Source organism: Pelecanus crispus, chromosome 9 (genome assembly GCF_030463565.1).
Source record: "Pelecanus crispus isolate bPelCri1 chromosome 9, bPelCri1.pri, whole genome shotgun sequence".
Classification (NCBI taxonomy): Eukaryota; Metazoa; Chordata; class Aves; order Pelecaniformes; family Pelecanidae; genus Pelecanus; species Pelecanus crispus.
Window position 1 is genome coordinate 15,576,517 of NC_134651.1, and position 14,157 is coordinate 15,590,673.

At 36.5% G+C, this 14,157-nt stretch overlaps 1 protein-coding gene across 3 annotated transcripts in view; it reads right to left on the reverse strand.

Moving 5' to 3' along the window:
* The window catches only part of ACAP2 (ArfGAP with coiled-coil, ankyrin repeat and PH domains 2), a 71,363-nt gene that overhangs the window by 29,418 nt on the left and 27,788 nt on the right, over nt 1–14,157 (reverse strand). For all 3 annotated transcript variants that reach the window (XM_075716285.1, XM_075716287.1, XM_075716288.1), the window contains exons 6-9: nt 13,587–13,770; nt 11,251–11,295; nt 10,035–10,130; nt 5,458–5,532 (exon numbers count right to left, since the gene is read on the reverse strand). In XM_075716285.1, coding sequence (XP_075572400.1) covers nt 5,458–5,532; nt 10,035–10,130; nt 11,251–11,295; nt 13,587–13,770 — 400 coding nt within the window. The remainder of the gene's footprint in view (nt 1–5,457; nt 5,533–10,034; nt 10,131–11,250; nt 11,296–13,586; nt 13,771–14,157) is intronic.

Consider the following 14,157-nt stretch of genomic DNA (forward strand, 5'->3'; position numbering starts at 1 on the left):
GGGTATAAAAAAAAAAAATCAGCTTCAAAACCAATACCATTAGCCCTATGTAATATATTCCAGTCTGCACACAACTTTTCTGCTACATGTGATGTTTACTCTTATACATGCAGGTGGTTTGGTCCAGTCCAAGGTTAATTAAACAAGACAGTGAAGTGGTTACAAATATCAAAATGGGCCCTTTACACTCCCAGGCCAGCACAGCACCAAATTCCATAACTGACAGTGTTTTCAGCTATTATCAAGCTGAATAAATTAACTACCTTTGAAATGTTAAATCCAAATTTTTATTAATTCACTGGCAGAAGGTGAGTGCAAAAGTAAGAGTTCCAAAAGAAAATGGAACTCTTGTATCACTACCATATACTGATCTGAATAAACTTAGAGGTTGCAAATAAAAGCTTCTCAAAAATCACAGGATTTATTATTCAGTATTTAATAATTTTTATTTTCTTCCTGTTTTCTAGATCAGAACATGCTGAACATTAAAGACTTCACATAAGCACAAACAGCCAAATATCACAGTACAATTTTAACTTAGTATTTCACAACTTATGACAAACACAAACATTCTCAAAGCATTAAAAGTTCTTTCTGTTTTTTTCTTATCCCCTCAAAAAAAAAAACCAAACCAACCCAAGGAGAAAACCCCTATAAACACAGACTTAGACAGACTGATGTCATATTGCCCCCCTCCCCAAAAACCTGATAAATTACTCCAACTTACCAGCTCCCAAACATAATGAAACCTGCTAAAGATTTGCATCTTCCTGCCTCAATGATGCCTGCAACTCCTTGTCTAGTGAAAGACAACATACATTCCCCTCAGTCTTTTCTGTCCCAACTACTATGTAATCATATTTTCCTCCAGGTTTGGAGAACTGCTGCAGAAAATGCAACTGTCTTTTCCAACGAATCTAGATTTACGCTTTGAAGACATATACAAGCATGACAGGAAAACTCCTTTGGATCATTTATCATGCTACACTCAGTCCAAATTGTCTAAAATACTGAGCCTTCCTCATGAAGTGCATTTAGTGTCATTTTTAATGGCTTCCCTGATTGACTTCCACCTTTATAGAGGAGATAAAGGCACAACAGTATACAGACAAATGTTTAGTATTTTCCTAACTATAGATAGCAGACTACCAACTGGGGGACAAGGGAGTAAAGCTTCCATATGCTTTACCCAGAAAAATTCATTGATAAAAGTAGAAAAAGGAACTAGATAAGCCATGTCTGATCTTACAGTCTCTGCTATTTTATAATTAAAGAATAGGAGAAAAGCAGTCACATTATAGTTTATTTTTATCTTGGCTCATGGAAAAGTTTAGTGAATCATGAAAAATAGTCAGGGGGTAGAGAGAAATACATCCATATCTTTCCAGTGTCCTGCATAAGAGAATCACATGTTAATAAACCCAGTCACTTTATGTGATTCAGAATTTTGTATTCCTTAAGCAAACATGCAGCTGATAAAGACTGAATTTTAAACATAATTTATTTATTTATTAGGTGTCAGTTAGGACTGAAGTATATTTCACCTAATCAGAACTAAGAAAATTAAGCCAGTATTATGAAAGTTACCCTGAAGTGCTATATTGCACATTTCATTCAGATTTGAAGAAAGGAATAGCTATGGCTTCTATTCTGATACACATTTTTCAAGGTTGGCCAGCTACTGGAAGAGAAACATGTAGAAGTGGGTGATACAAGTGAAGCGTACAGCATGCTTTCATGCCTTTTTTTTTTCCTTTAAATATCCATGAATGATAGCAAATCAGCTGGCAATGGAAAAAACAACTTTCATTTCCACAATTAATACTAATCTTGTGGGTCACAGAATACTTACTATTCTTGACAGTGTTTCAGTGAATGCATTTTCATATGAACTTATCAATTTATCACACATACTGGATTCATTTTGTAGCTTGCATGTTTTCTGTTTCTCTACATATAATTTCCTTGTTATCAAAACATAAACCCCCATACTTTTCAGCAGCAGAGTTTTTGATTTACTTTCAATATGAGGATTGCTAGCAGGACGAAAGCATGGAAATCTTAGGGAGTGTGAGTATCAGCATTTTAACATTGAGTATGTATTCAATATGTTTTTTACTCTAGAGAACCAGAATTTTTAAAGTTTTTAAAAAGACAGTAAATGGGGGAGCATAAGTACCAAAGAAAACACTAATCTGAAAAGTTACTCCAGCATATACTAAACAGAAGACACTAACTGTGCAACCCCCCCCCCCCATTTAGAAAGTTGCTTCTATTCCCATCCCATAGGCAGAAGAGATGTTTGTCATGCTTAAGTTGAAAGTCCCTTAAGGAAAGGCTTAAAACAACAACAGACACAACAAGTAACAAGTTTACAGTCCAAGACAAAGTGAAAGAAGATGAGATAGTCACTGGGCAGACAAGTTGCTTGAAATACTGGCACATCTTTGTTTTTTTGAGACAGGAATTAGTTTGCACTACTTCTCAATAGCAGCTCTGGTTTATGCCTGCTTTATGACTGTCGTAGCATGTTTTCCTATCACCTTGTTTACTCAAGGTGTTAAAAATTTTGGAATCATTCTCACTGCAGCTGTTTCCTGAGCAGTTCTTCAGATGCAGATTTTTTTTTTTTAATGAAAAAGGGATTTGAATATAACGAAAACTATTTGAAGTTCAATGCAAATATTTTTCCTGTATCACCTCCCTCATTTTAGAACAAAACATTACCTCTGTCACAAAACCAAAAAGCCATGATGCTGTTTACAGGTCCAACCGATTTTTAAATTATTTCTTATTTCAACATGTTACTACAGCAATGGGCTGCAAACTGCTCTGTGACACTGTGACACCACTCGATATAAATCCTTCCCTATAGAAATATATTCCAAAAAGTTCCCAGAATGATCATGACATTTCTACATTAATTCATAGTATGTGTTGCTCCAGATTAATACAGAAAAAATAATTTCTTACACTAAAAAATTGTTTCCTGCATATTTGCTAAGTAATTAGAACACAAGTTAAAACAAACAAACAAAAAAATCAGACAACAGTTCTTTTAAAATAGAAATCAAACTATAGTGGTGACCAATCCCTTCCATGACTTTTGTATCAGCCTCTCAGACAACAGCCTATATTAAATAGGATGATGATTATAAAGAAAAGTGAGATGAGTTATTTAATTAGTGCAATTATTCTGCATGCATATATATGCAAACACAGGTAGTGGGTGGGTAGGTGTGTGCACATGTGCACTTACCTATACATTTCAGAAAAGGAACTGTTCTTTATCCACACAATGAAGAAAAGGCATCATTCTGAAGCATTAGATTAAAACTTCAGTGTATTAAATGCATATATACCTCATGGAATATTCAACAAAAGAAGCAGAAGTTTCAGTAGTTATAAAACAAGGAAGGATTTGGCTGTGTAAGATTCAGGAACATATGCCTAAGAGGCAGCCCGGTAGAAAGCAATATGACAAGCCATGAGAATAGAACAGAGAACAAGGTTGTCATCCTGTTCAGGTTCACCAGATGACAAATAGTGATATAAAGAACAAGATTCAAGGTCTAAGGCACTTCAGGATTGATGAGCTGGAAGCACACTAGGTGTGAAGGTTGGGAAAAGCAAGTAGGAGGAGACAAAAAACAATCAGACAACAATGATTTGATTAAGAAACCAAGAAAATGATTTGATGAGCTATAAAAGGAATCTCTAATAAAGCATCCCCTCCAAAGCCTATACACATTAATCTAGGCATTATCACCACCAAAATGCATCAATGATTTCACTGATAAGGACAGGAGACAACATATACAACTTGAAACACAGAACTTCAGAGGACAACATACAACACAATCTGACTGCCCTGATTATATTTTAGAGACAGCGTAAAATTGTCATTCAATTATAGTAAGGAACAATATACAAACTCATTATGATTGCCATTTGTACTAAAACCCAAGAATATTTATATTACACACAGATAAAGTTAGCAAGTTTCATGAACCTTAGAAGTTTCAATAACTATTAATACTATTAGAAGGACTTTACCTGTAAAGCAGCCTTAAGCAGCATTCGAAGAAAAAACAGAGACTGTAAACACCATTGGCAACAGCAATGACCATAATTTACGGTAACAAGTTATTACTTCTACGGCCAATTAAAAGATAATTGCCCATAACTTACATCCTTCACCAAGCACCACTGTTCTGTAACAGCAGAACCCTCAACTTCTGCCCACTCCTGAAACTAGGCCTACTGAGCCCAAACAGATTAAAATTTTAACATCCATGTTCATTCTCAAGCTCCATCTCTTTCCCATTTCCCCTCTTTCTTCCCCTTCCTTGCCTGTAGTTATCTCCTGTCTGTCTCCAAACACAGCACATCAGCTCTGCCCTAAAACCCATCATGGTGTCTGCGCAATTTCACAGTTACAGCAATCCTAATGCTTCCCACCAACTCCTGCAGGAATGACAGGATGAAGCGACAAAAACATTTTCAGCAACCAAAAGTGTTACCTTTTCCCATTAGTATTGACTCCTACTAAGGCTACCTACAATTATAATCTTAAATTCAAGAATGAAAACATGTTATTTACTCAGATTTCATTTACATCAGGCTTTTTTTTTTTTTAAATTTATGTCACCTGAACAGATACAGAATGTATTTGAATGAGAGTAAGAAGTGTTGCATTACCTTTAAACTGGTATCTAATCCCTTTCAAAAGTACCTGCAGTATTAGCTCACTACCGGAGAGTTCAGTGGATATATTTTTAACTTCTAGCATTATACCTGCAAAACCAATACTGATCTAGAGCTTCTGAAACATCCAAACAACAGAAGTCATTCCCCCCGCAACATGATTTATCTACATTTTTCTCAACAAGCAAAAATAAGAACTATTGCACATACAAATCTTCCCAAAACAGCAATTTAATGTTATGACTTTCGTATTTGTGTACAGTTGAACACCACACATTAGACAGCCTTTACAAAAGTTTACTTTTGCTGTTTATATGCAACAGCAGCTGCCAAACTACATCAAAGTGCTGCACTCATATCTGGCACAGTCCAGAAAGTGATACATATGACAGCAGGTCTGTGCAGCAGACACACCTCTTCTACAGACACACAGGAGGGGAAGATAGCAACTTTTATATTGAATCGAAGATGTAATAGGAATTAAGAGTTCTAATGAAATGTAAGAGTCACAGCATTCAAATGAATTCTACTGTTCTATTTATGTTTCAGTCAAAACTAAACATAAAATTCTGTTCTGTAATACAAAATGAGTATCTGCGATCCAACCCTATGCTCAATGATGTGTAAGTCTATTTCTCTGCACTGAAGATACCATCCCTCACAGTTCCAATGCAGAGATGCACTGCTGGGGAGAGATGCTAGAGATACAAAAATGTGTGTGCAGTCTGCCTTTTACATTCTCTCAAGTACCTTTTGTTGAATAGTGGAGTGCTTTTGCTCCATATCTCTCTTCTCCTTTGCAGCATCTACAGCCAACTGATCCAGCTGTAAAGAGAAACAGAAAATTGGATCTTTAGATATCAAGAGAAATTTGGCTCAGTAGATTTCATAATGCTGACAAAAAAGAACACATTATGTCTAGACATTGCATGACTTGTTTTATTTGCATAATATAATTACTTCTCTGGTCAAAGTGTTTACCTTGAAAAACCACTGAAGCCTCGTTTAAAGCACTGCACTACCATCCTGAATTAACCTCTACGAAAGGTGTACATTTCTTGTAAGCCTTAGAAGAAATGTTTCAAAGAACAGCATGGTGCCAAGCATATGCGACTCTATACCGCATTGGTGCTCAGCCTCCGAAGAGAATGACTCATGCTTTAGCTGCTCTTGCTGGCTGACTGGCCTATGCAGCAGCACCGGCATTAGCAGCAAAAACTAGAAGGAGCAAATGCTACTGATTTTTCCCCTCCACAAAGCGGGGGAACTGCCTCAACCAGGCTTTTGTATTGATAGTTTTGATCAGGTCACCAGCAGTATTTGAGCAAGATTCCTTGAAATATTAGGTAGACTCATTCAAACTGTTTCTAGTTTCAGAAATAACAACAATATGATTTTGCAAAGAAGAGAGACTGTCACAACAGAGAGGATTTAAGTTAGCATCCTTACAAAGTCTGTGATAATAAAAAAAGACGCTACCAAAAACTTGCTGCAACCATGTCCATAGCACTACCATATAAACTTTTGCCTTTTAAAACCAGAAGGAAAAAAGGTAGGAAGTTTAAGATAACCTGTAAGAGAGTAAGTTTTGGGTTTGGTAGGTTGGGGGTTTGCCCTTTCTGGTTTTGATCTTTAAATAAGTGATATGGTGAAGTGGAGGAGCAGATGCTGCCTAAAAGACCAGTTAGTTTGGTAGTTATGTGACACGCTATGGAATCTGATGAGCTCCTCTTTTATTCAGCCTGTAATACAAGACTGCCATTAACCCCAGTCACAGCATCTTACTGAATAACGATGCAGATGCAATACTGAACACAGCGGTACAGCCCGCAGCTTTACATCTGTGGGACAGACCTCATTCTATTCCAGGCCTAGAACAAGGAGACCAGGAACAGTGTGCAACAGCAGTTTTCCAGCTCAAGTCAGTCACGTGGCAGAGGGCACACTCTGACTAACAGAACCTCTAATTCACACACAAATAGGATCGCCTCCACCCACTCTCATAACCACAAGTGAGAACCCCTGCCAACTCTGGTCATTTTCCCCAGTGTTGAATTTCCCCTCCTTGAAATGATATAAATGAGAGGAAAAAAAGGGACAACAACTAGCTCTTACAGCCTGTGTTAGACAGTCTCCAACAATTAAGGAGCTGTCAGATAGTTGGAACATCTGGATCCAATTCCATACTTTGTTACTTTTGTTAACTCTTCTCTCCCTGGCTTCTTCTCTGGCTCAAATGGCTATACCAGCACTTTCACACCTTACAAGTATTTGTGAAGATGAACACGTTAAAGAGTGAAGTGTCCAGACGTCATATTTATGTAGCTATGAGACTTAAAATGATAGAAGTAGTCCATCTGTTTTAGAAGTCTTTAAAACAGAGACTGGGCTGCCACTGTGCTCAAAGACTGTTTTGCACCAAGAACCTTGGGAAACCAGTTCTTTTGTGATAAAGATGGGCACTGGTCCAAGGGCCGTTCAAGACTTTATAGGAATCAAGTTTCTTGCTAAAACCTCAGATTCAGGAATCTGCACATGGCCCCCCCAAAATTCTTCCTCCTACCCTGCTAGATCAAACAGAAGGTAGCCACGTTCGGATCAGGGCCATTACCTCTAATTAATCTTTAAATTGAAGTGTTTGAGGATACATTTACCACAGCGTAAGTGCCAAAAATCTCTTAACAGCAGCTCATTTCATCATTTACGTTTTTACTATCAAGAAAACATTGCATCAATTCCAGTCTACAAGCTCAGACCAGAATTTCTTCTTCTTACTCAGGTCAGCAGCACATCAACTGTCTTAAAAATAAGAACAGCAGCATACAACTATCAAGAGCTGTGGCCAATCACACAACTTAACTATCAAAATCCCAGTCATTATACCGCTACTGGGTAGTCTTCAAAAAAATTAGGTTTTTCAAAATACTGCATTTACTGATAAATGCATTTTTATAAACATGTAGTGTTCTAAGTGGTATTCTGTACAGAACTAAGTCAGGCTAAAATGTTTAGCTTTTTGAACAGTCATCTCAGAATGAAAATTCAAGTAGGTTTTCTTTTTAAACTAATACCACGTTTCACATGAAAAGTGCCAAAGCTTGTATTACACTTGTGTGCCATTAAGGATTCCCCTACAGTAATCTGATTCACCAGTAATGCTACCCTGACCTAAAATACCCAGAAAGCAGAACTGCTCAATCCTATTCTGTCACGTAAACCGGTTATTTTGAAAATACAAAAAAAAAAAAAAGAAATTAAAAATTATAACCGTACTATTTAAGATCACTTCAATTTTAATACCTCAGGAGCTGTTAAATGTTGTAATTAAGATCATAAACAAAATTTACCTGGGAATGAAAACTCACCAACAGAAAAAATCTGACAGTATTTTCAGAAAAATCTAGCAAACCCCTGTTTTGTTATGTCACAGCATACCTTCTCTCTGACCTGTTAAAGGCAGAAGCTTCAACCAATACAAACTGCAAAGCCATTAACTGGTAAAACTTTCATAAGCTATTTACAAGTCTGCTTCTATCATGAAAAATATCCATTACCTAAATGTCAAGGTCTGCCACAAGTATAATTCAGCAAGTTGTACAACTTTAGGGTCTTCAGTCTATCTTTGCTCCAATTGCAATATATTTTAAACATTCTCAGCTTCCAGTTTTCTAAATTGAACTCCTTCAGTTGCTACGATACTGGCACTGAAATGAATGTTACACAATGCTCCTTACCAGATTAAGCAAAAGGATGACCAGCCATTCAAAAATAACCTTGCGTTCCTTGCTCAAATAATCTCAATGAAATGGAAACATTAAAGGCTAGCTGGTAGCATAAACCACTACTAACTCCATCGTTTTTGTCTCTTTTCCCCATCCCCTCTTCTGCAAAGGTACAGGATACACATTCTATACTATCAACACACTAGAGTTCAACAATTACAACCCAAAATGGAAGGATGTGAAATAATAAAATAGAAGGCACAACTAAGGACAGAGTCATGTGCACCTGAACCTTTCAAGTGCCGCTATTACACCACACACGGAGGGCTGTAGCTGTACCATCGCTGCACAGTCACTTTGCTTTTTGACGGCAGTGCCAGTTCAAGCAGCCCGTTTCTCTTAGCTCCATCACGTGCTCGCCACACGCATGCACACACACGAGCACACACCTCCTGACATGTGTTTGTACAAGTAATTAAGACCCACAGTAACCTGACTGGGGACTAGCCTAGCAGAAAAGTAACTATTTACAGACATTTGATTGTGGAGTTATTTTCTACAGTTCCCAATCTGCTTCACTGCGCAGACACAGAAGCAGGTTGAGGGGCACAGATTACAAGAGCGCTGTGACAGGAATAACCAGCTCAGAACAATGTAATTTCTTAGACATTCAATGACGTATCTACTTGAGACGAATGCAAATAAATGTTTGCTGTCATTTATTTGCTCTTGTATCTAGATAGACACTTAGAATTAGGGTTGGCTTTGTTTTGTGGATCAGGCTGGGAAGTAGCAATAGAGGGTTTTGCATCAGTGTAGTTGTTGCAAATCCTTGGATAGAGGCAAAAAAAAAAAAAAAAAGGTGTTGTACAAGTATTTCCAGGCCTATTCAACTTGCACTGAAAACAAGTCTTAAGACACTGCTGAGTCTTCTTCCTGCACCACAGACAGATCTCCAGTTGAATACTGTATGTTCTTAATCTATTTTGCATAACCACTTTCAACATCTCCTGTGTGCAGTTGGCTGTGGTCCATCTAACCTTTTTATGAGACCGTCACTGAAAACCCAGAAGTTGCAATTGTGTGTTCTTAAACTTCAACAACAAAACTGGGCAAGAAGGATTCAGTGTATGAGTTCAGTTTTGCACTACTTATTAAAATCAGACTTCTGGTTTGTGGTCTAAGTTGCTAACATCAATTTTATTTTTGGCACACTGCAAAATTTATACAGTCAATAATGTAGGCAAGTAGAAGAAAAAAACACTAATCTACTTTTTATTATTAAATATATTTATAACATGGGTCATATACAAAAAAATTTAAAACAAAATAATCCAGTGTCCTGAATACCCGAGTACCTCAAATGGCACTACATGGCTATGTTTAAGTATGTAAATCCTAAAGGTAGTATTAATTTTAGTAAACAGACAACTTTCAGTTTCTATTTTCATTCAAACCACTTACAGTGTATTTTTATGCTCTGCCTTTATCACACTACAGTTCCCTTTTTGTTGAATAAATCTATGACGTACCCGATGTGTACACATACATCAAGTTTTCATCCACTCCAGCATATAGTTATGAATTTTTGAAGTAATTTGTTACCTGTGCACCAAGGTCTTTCATGTAGGGCTCAAGTTCACTAAACAGATCATAGCCTTGATGGAAAAAAGCCAGATGGGCATACATAAATGATAACATCTAGAAGGAAAAAAAAGTGTATTTTTTAAAAGGATAAATATACATTGGATATCACATAAATATATCACTTAACTAATCCACATGAACAAACTTAAAGTACAATTCCAGGATTAATTTGTGCTCTATTGCGTCCTAGCAATTTTATATCAGTATCTCATAGAGCTTCCAATGTTGTAAATAAACATGTAAGGTGAAGACAGCAAAGAACCAAGCCAAAAATCTCAGAAATTAGATAATAGGATTAACTCCATTAACAAAACAAAATAAATCTGCTTAAGGGCAGAAAATTAGTTCTAATTCATGTCACTTGAAACTTTTGTTATCTCCTGTTTAACTAGGACATGTAAGTTAGAGAGGGGCTACAGAGTATATTTACTAATGATCCAAAACCATAACCTTTATGGACATAGCTGATAAGACTGCCCAGTCTTAAAAAAGAAAAGTTGGGAAGTTGCAGAGCACAATGGCAAGCAGCTATAAAGCTGTGATCCAACTAAAGTTTTTTTTATTTAAAGGAATCCAGGAAATTATGGGAGTGCAACTTTAGACCTTTGAAAGAAAAGCACCATTTAATTTGGCAGTCTCTACCTCAGTAAACTTTTTACAGAGATAATATGAAGCAGAAAGTGGAATACAATCAGAAGAAAACTAGCATGCAGATACAGCTGTATATTAATTTAGCAGATACCATACTAAAGCATATTGTATATTTGCTGTTACAATATGCTATGTACATAAAAAATACCATTTTGTAGAAAGAGATTAATCCATCTTAGAATAGATTGTAAGTACTTACTGTTTATAAATGAATATAGCAGAGCTAAACAGCAGAATTCTTGGCAGACAAAGTTTGATTTTAACCATGAAACACATACCAAAGACTCAACAGCAGTGAAAACCTTAAAGTGTTCAAAACTGAACCAAAAGGATTGCCAAAACCAGTTAAGCATCTATGCCCAGTTACAGTAAAGGCCAAACTGACTGCCACCAAAGTGCCAAATGTACTGGTAATGTTTTCATGGGTAAAAGGACTAAATTTTTAATATACTGCTTTGCAGTCACATTTTTCATTTCAGATGTATTTAAATATTTTCCATAAAGAAAATAAAGTATATCTTACTGATTTTAAGATTTCTGCTCTCCTCTTAGACTGAAGAACGTTGATCTAGGGGAAAAAAAACAGACAAAAAAACCAAACAAGCAACTTATTTTATTCTACTTGCAAATTTTCCCCACAGAAGTAAACTTCAAATTACTTCCAAGTAATCATATCAAAGCTTAAAACATTAGAAGAACATAACTCAATACCAGACTTCACAAAGCACTTATTAAAAGAAGATGCGTGCTAGTTTTGTCATGGTATTTAAGTGACACAATCAGAAAAAGCTTGTGAAGCTAGAATTTCAGTGATAGTCACAACTTGCTTATGTTAGAAGGGAAAATATAAAGACACCACATGCTAGCTAGAAGTAGTATCATACACCTTTCAAGCAAGGAAAATTGGTACCCATTTTCAAGAGATTGAATTCAACATGTTTCAAATACCCTTTCTGACAGTGTAAGCTAACCCAGCTCACCAACTTCTTAAAGAAGCTGCACTCAGCACCACTGCCATCTCCTGCCGGAGGAGACAAAAGGACAGGAGCATGTCCGCCCCCCGGGCTGGCATTGTCTAAAGTGTCCCAAAAATGGGATACAGCCCCAGCCTCTGAAACAAGCAAGATCGTAATCATTTCAGTAAGTAACTTTGCATATATTCTAGCACTTTTAAGCTAGCTGAAGTCACTAACCCATGGTGTTGCCCTAGAACTCAAAGAATTTCACATTACATAGAAAAAATAACTGATTGTTCACATTCACTTACTTCCTCTATCCTCTTTGTCCCCTAATCCAGAACTACGGATTTTACTTTAAAAGTCCCATTTAGCAGAAACATGCATGATTTTGTAATTTAACACCTCTATGTCAGTTTAAGATTCCAGCAAAAGAAATAAACTTACTGAAGCTATAATCAAAACCAGATTGTACTTCTATACTTAAATAGTCAGTATTTTGGAAAACCTTCTGCAGCAAAAATAATTAAGATTTGTTTGTATAGAACAAACCCTCAACTTGCGGGGGGGGGGGGGGGAAGGAAAGCAAAGGTTTTGCAGTACAGTTTAAAGCCAATATAGCTACAAAGAGACCATAGCTGTGAAGCCACCTTTCCAGAAGAAAAGAGTCACCCAAGTAGAAAGAATTCCTAAAGCTGAATTCATTTTTGCCTGCATTAATTAAGAGATGCTGAAACTTCTCCCTGCTACTATAAATGCAACTTTATCACACAAACTGCTCATACTTTGAACATACAAATTCCAGAAGGCAAACAATCTGCAGTTCAGTGCGCACAGAAGGAATTGGCCTATATAATGACTGCCAGCTTTCCCCCCTGCCCCACTACTATTTGATGTCAGTACAAGTAATCAAGTGGTACATAATTCACATGACTTTTTAAACATCAAAATGAACTTTGTCCTTAGTGTACAAATGGCAGGAGTTCAGTGTTGACCACTGACCACCGTATCTGTGCGCTTGCCTGGGCTGGTCAGATTGATTCCATTTCACTTTACCGGTAATACATGCAACTTAAAGAACGGTTAACTAAGCTTTAAATAACTGACTGGACTGTCACAAATCAAGATGATAACGTCTAATATAAAACTAACATAATTTTAAAGGATTGTTCTGTGTTTGATCATAGGAGAAGCTCAGACCCATTTAGGAGCCCCCAGCCCCTTGCACCATCCAAGTTGCAATAATCCTGTTTTGCTGTAGTTGTGGGTAACTATGAAACAGATGATTTGTAAGTATCGACAGAAAATTTAGGATTATTTCACAGGATTCAAAGTAGCAGGACAAAGAACACCTCTCAACACCCTATAGATGGAGAGCTGCACTAAAAAGCAAAAGAGTAGTTCTTGATTTCCCCTATGGCACAATGCCAAACTCCAAGGCTTCTAGACAAGTAGGATTTGTTAAATAAAACTGAAAACAAATGGCTGAAATTGTAGCAGTAGCCAACATCCTATATCAGAATTATTCAGGTAATTTGTATTTCCTAGGCTAGGTTACAGTTTTTACTTCAAATATATAAGGAACTACAGCATAGGTAACTCACAAAATACATTTAGGTAAGTATCAAGCAAACACTGTTTTTTCAAAATGAATGTTCAAGTTTAAAATTAAACTGTGTCATTATAGCAACAACACTGAATACCGAAGCATTGAGCAGTAAGAATGCATCAAGTAAATTAATTTTGCTCAGATTTCATTAAAAAAAGAAATTACTTGCAGACAAAGTTCTTCCTTTTTCACTGAATCTCCACAGCTTCTGAGAAGCTTACCATAAGAACTTCTAAAGGACAGATCTCTCTATATAACATGGTTTTGAAAAATAACTTTTATTGCTGCACTTACCTGAAGAACATAATCCAGAGCTATGTGTCGAAAACATTTCCGTGTTGCAGTCAAAATATTAGTTGCTTCCTCTACTTCGTGTTGTTTATTTCTTTGAACTTGGGCATTTTTTACTAGAGCATTCTCTTTTTCTTCACTAACTTTTTCAAATTGTTTCTTTGCATCTTTAAATTTCCTAATATCTCTAAAGAAAAAAGAAAGAGGGATAACAAATGAGTTCCAAAGCATGAAAAAAACCTTTAAAGATACTCTAGACAGACCATGCTCGTGACTGTTATTGCTAGTTTCTTTGTTTTCATATTCTTCAATAAATGCTTGGATCAAACGGAAATCATACAAAAGTATGATAAAAGCTGCTCTGTCTTTCTCTTCCGAGGAAAAGACAAAATCCAAAATTAAATAAATGCATCTCATGCTTACTGGGGAAAAGCTTTGCTAAGCACTTTTTTCCCCTAAGCTTAGACAATGACAACATGTAATTAAGATCAGTAATTCATACTATTTCAGTATTTCTGCAGCTGGATCTAAAGCCTCACTGATTTGGGGTGATTTTTGACGAGCTTTAATATGC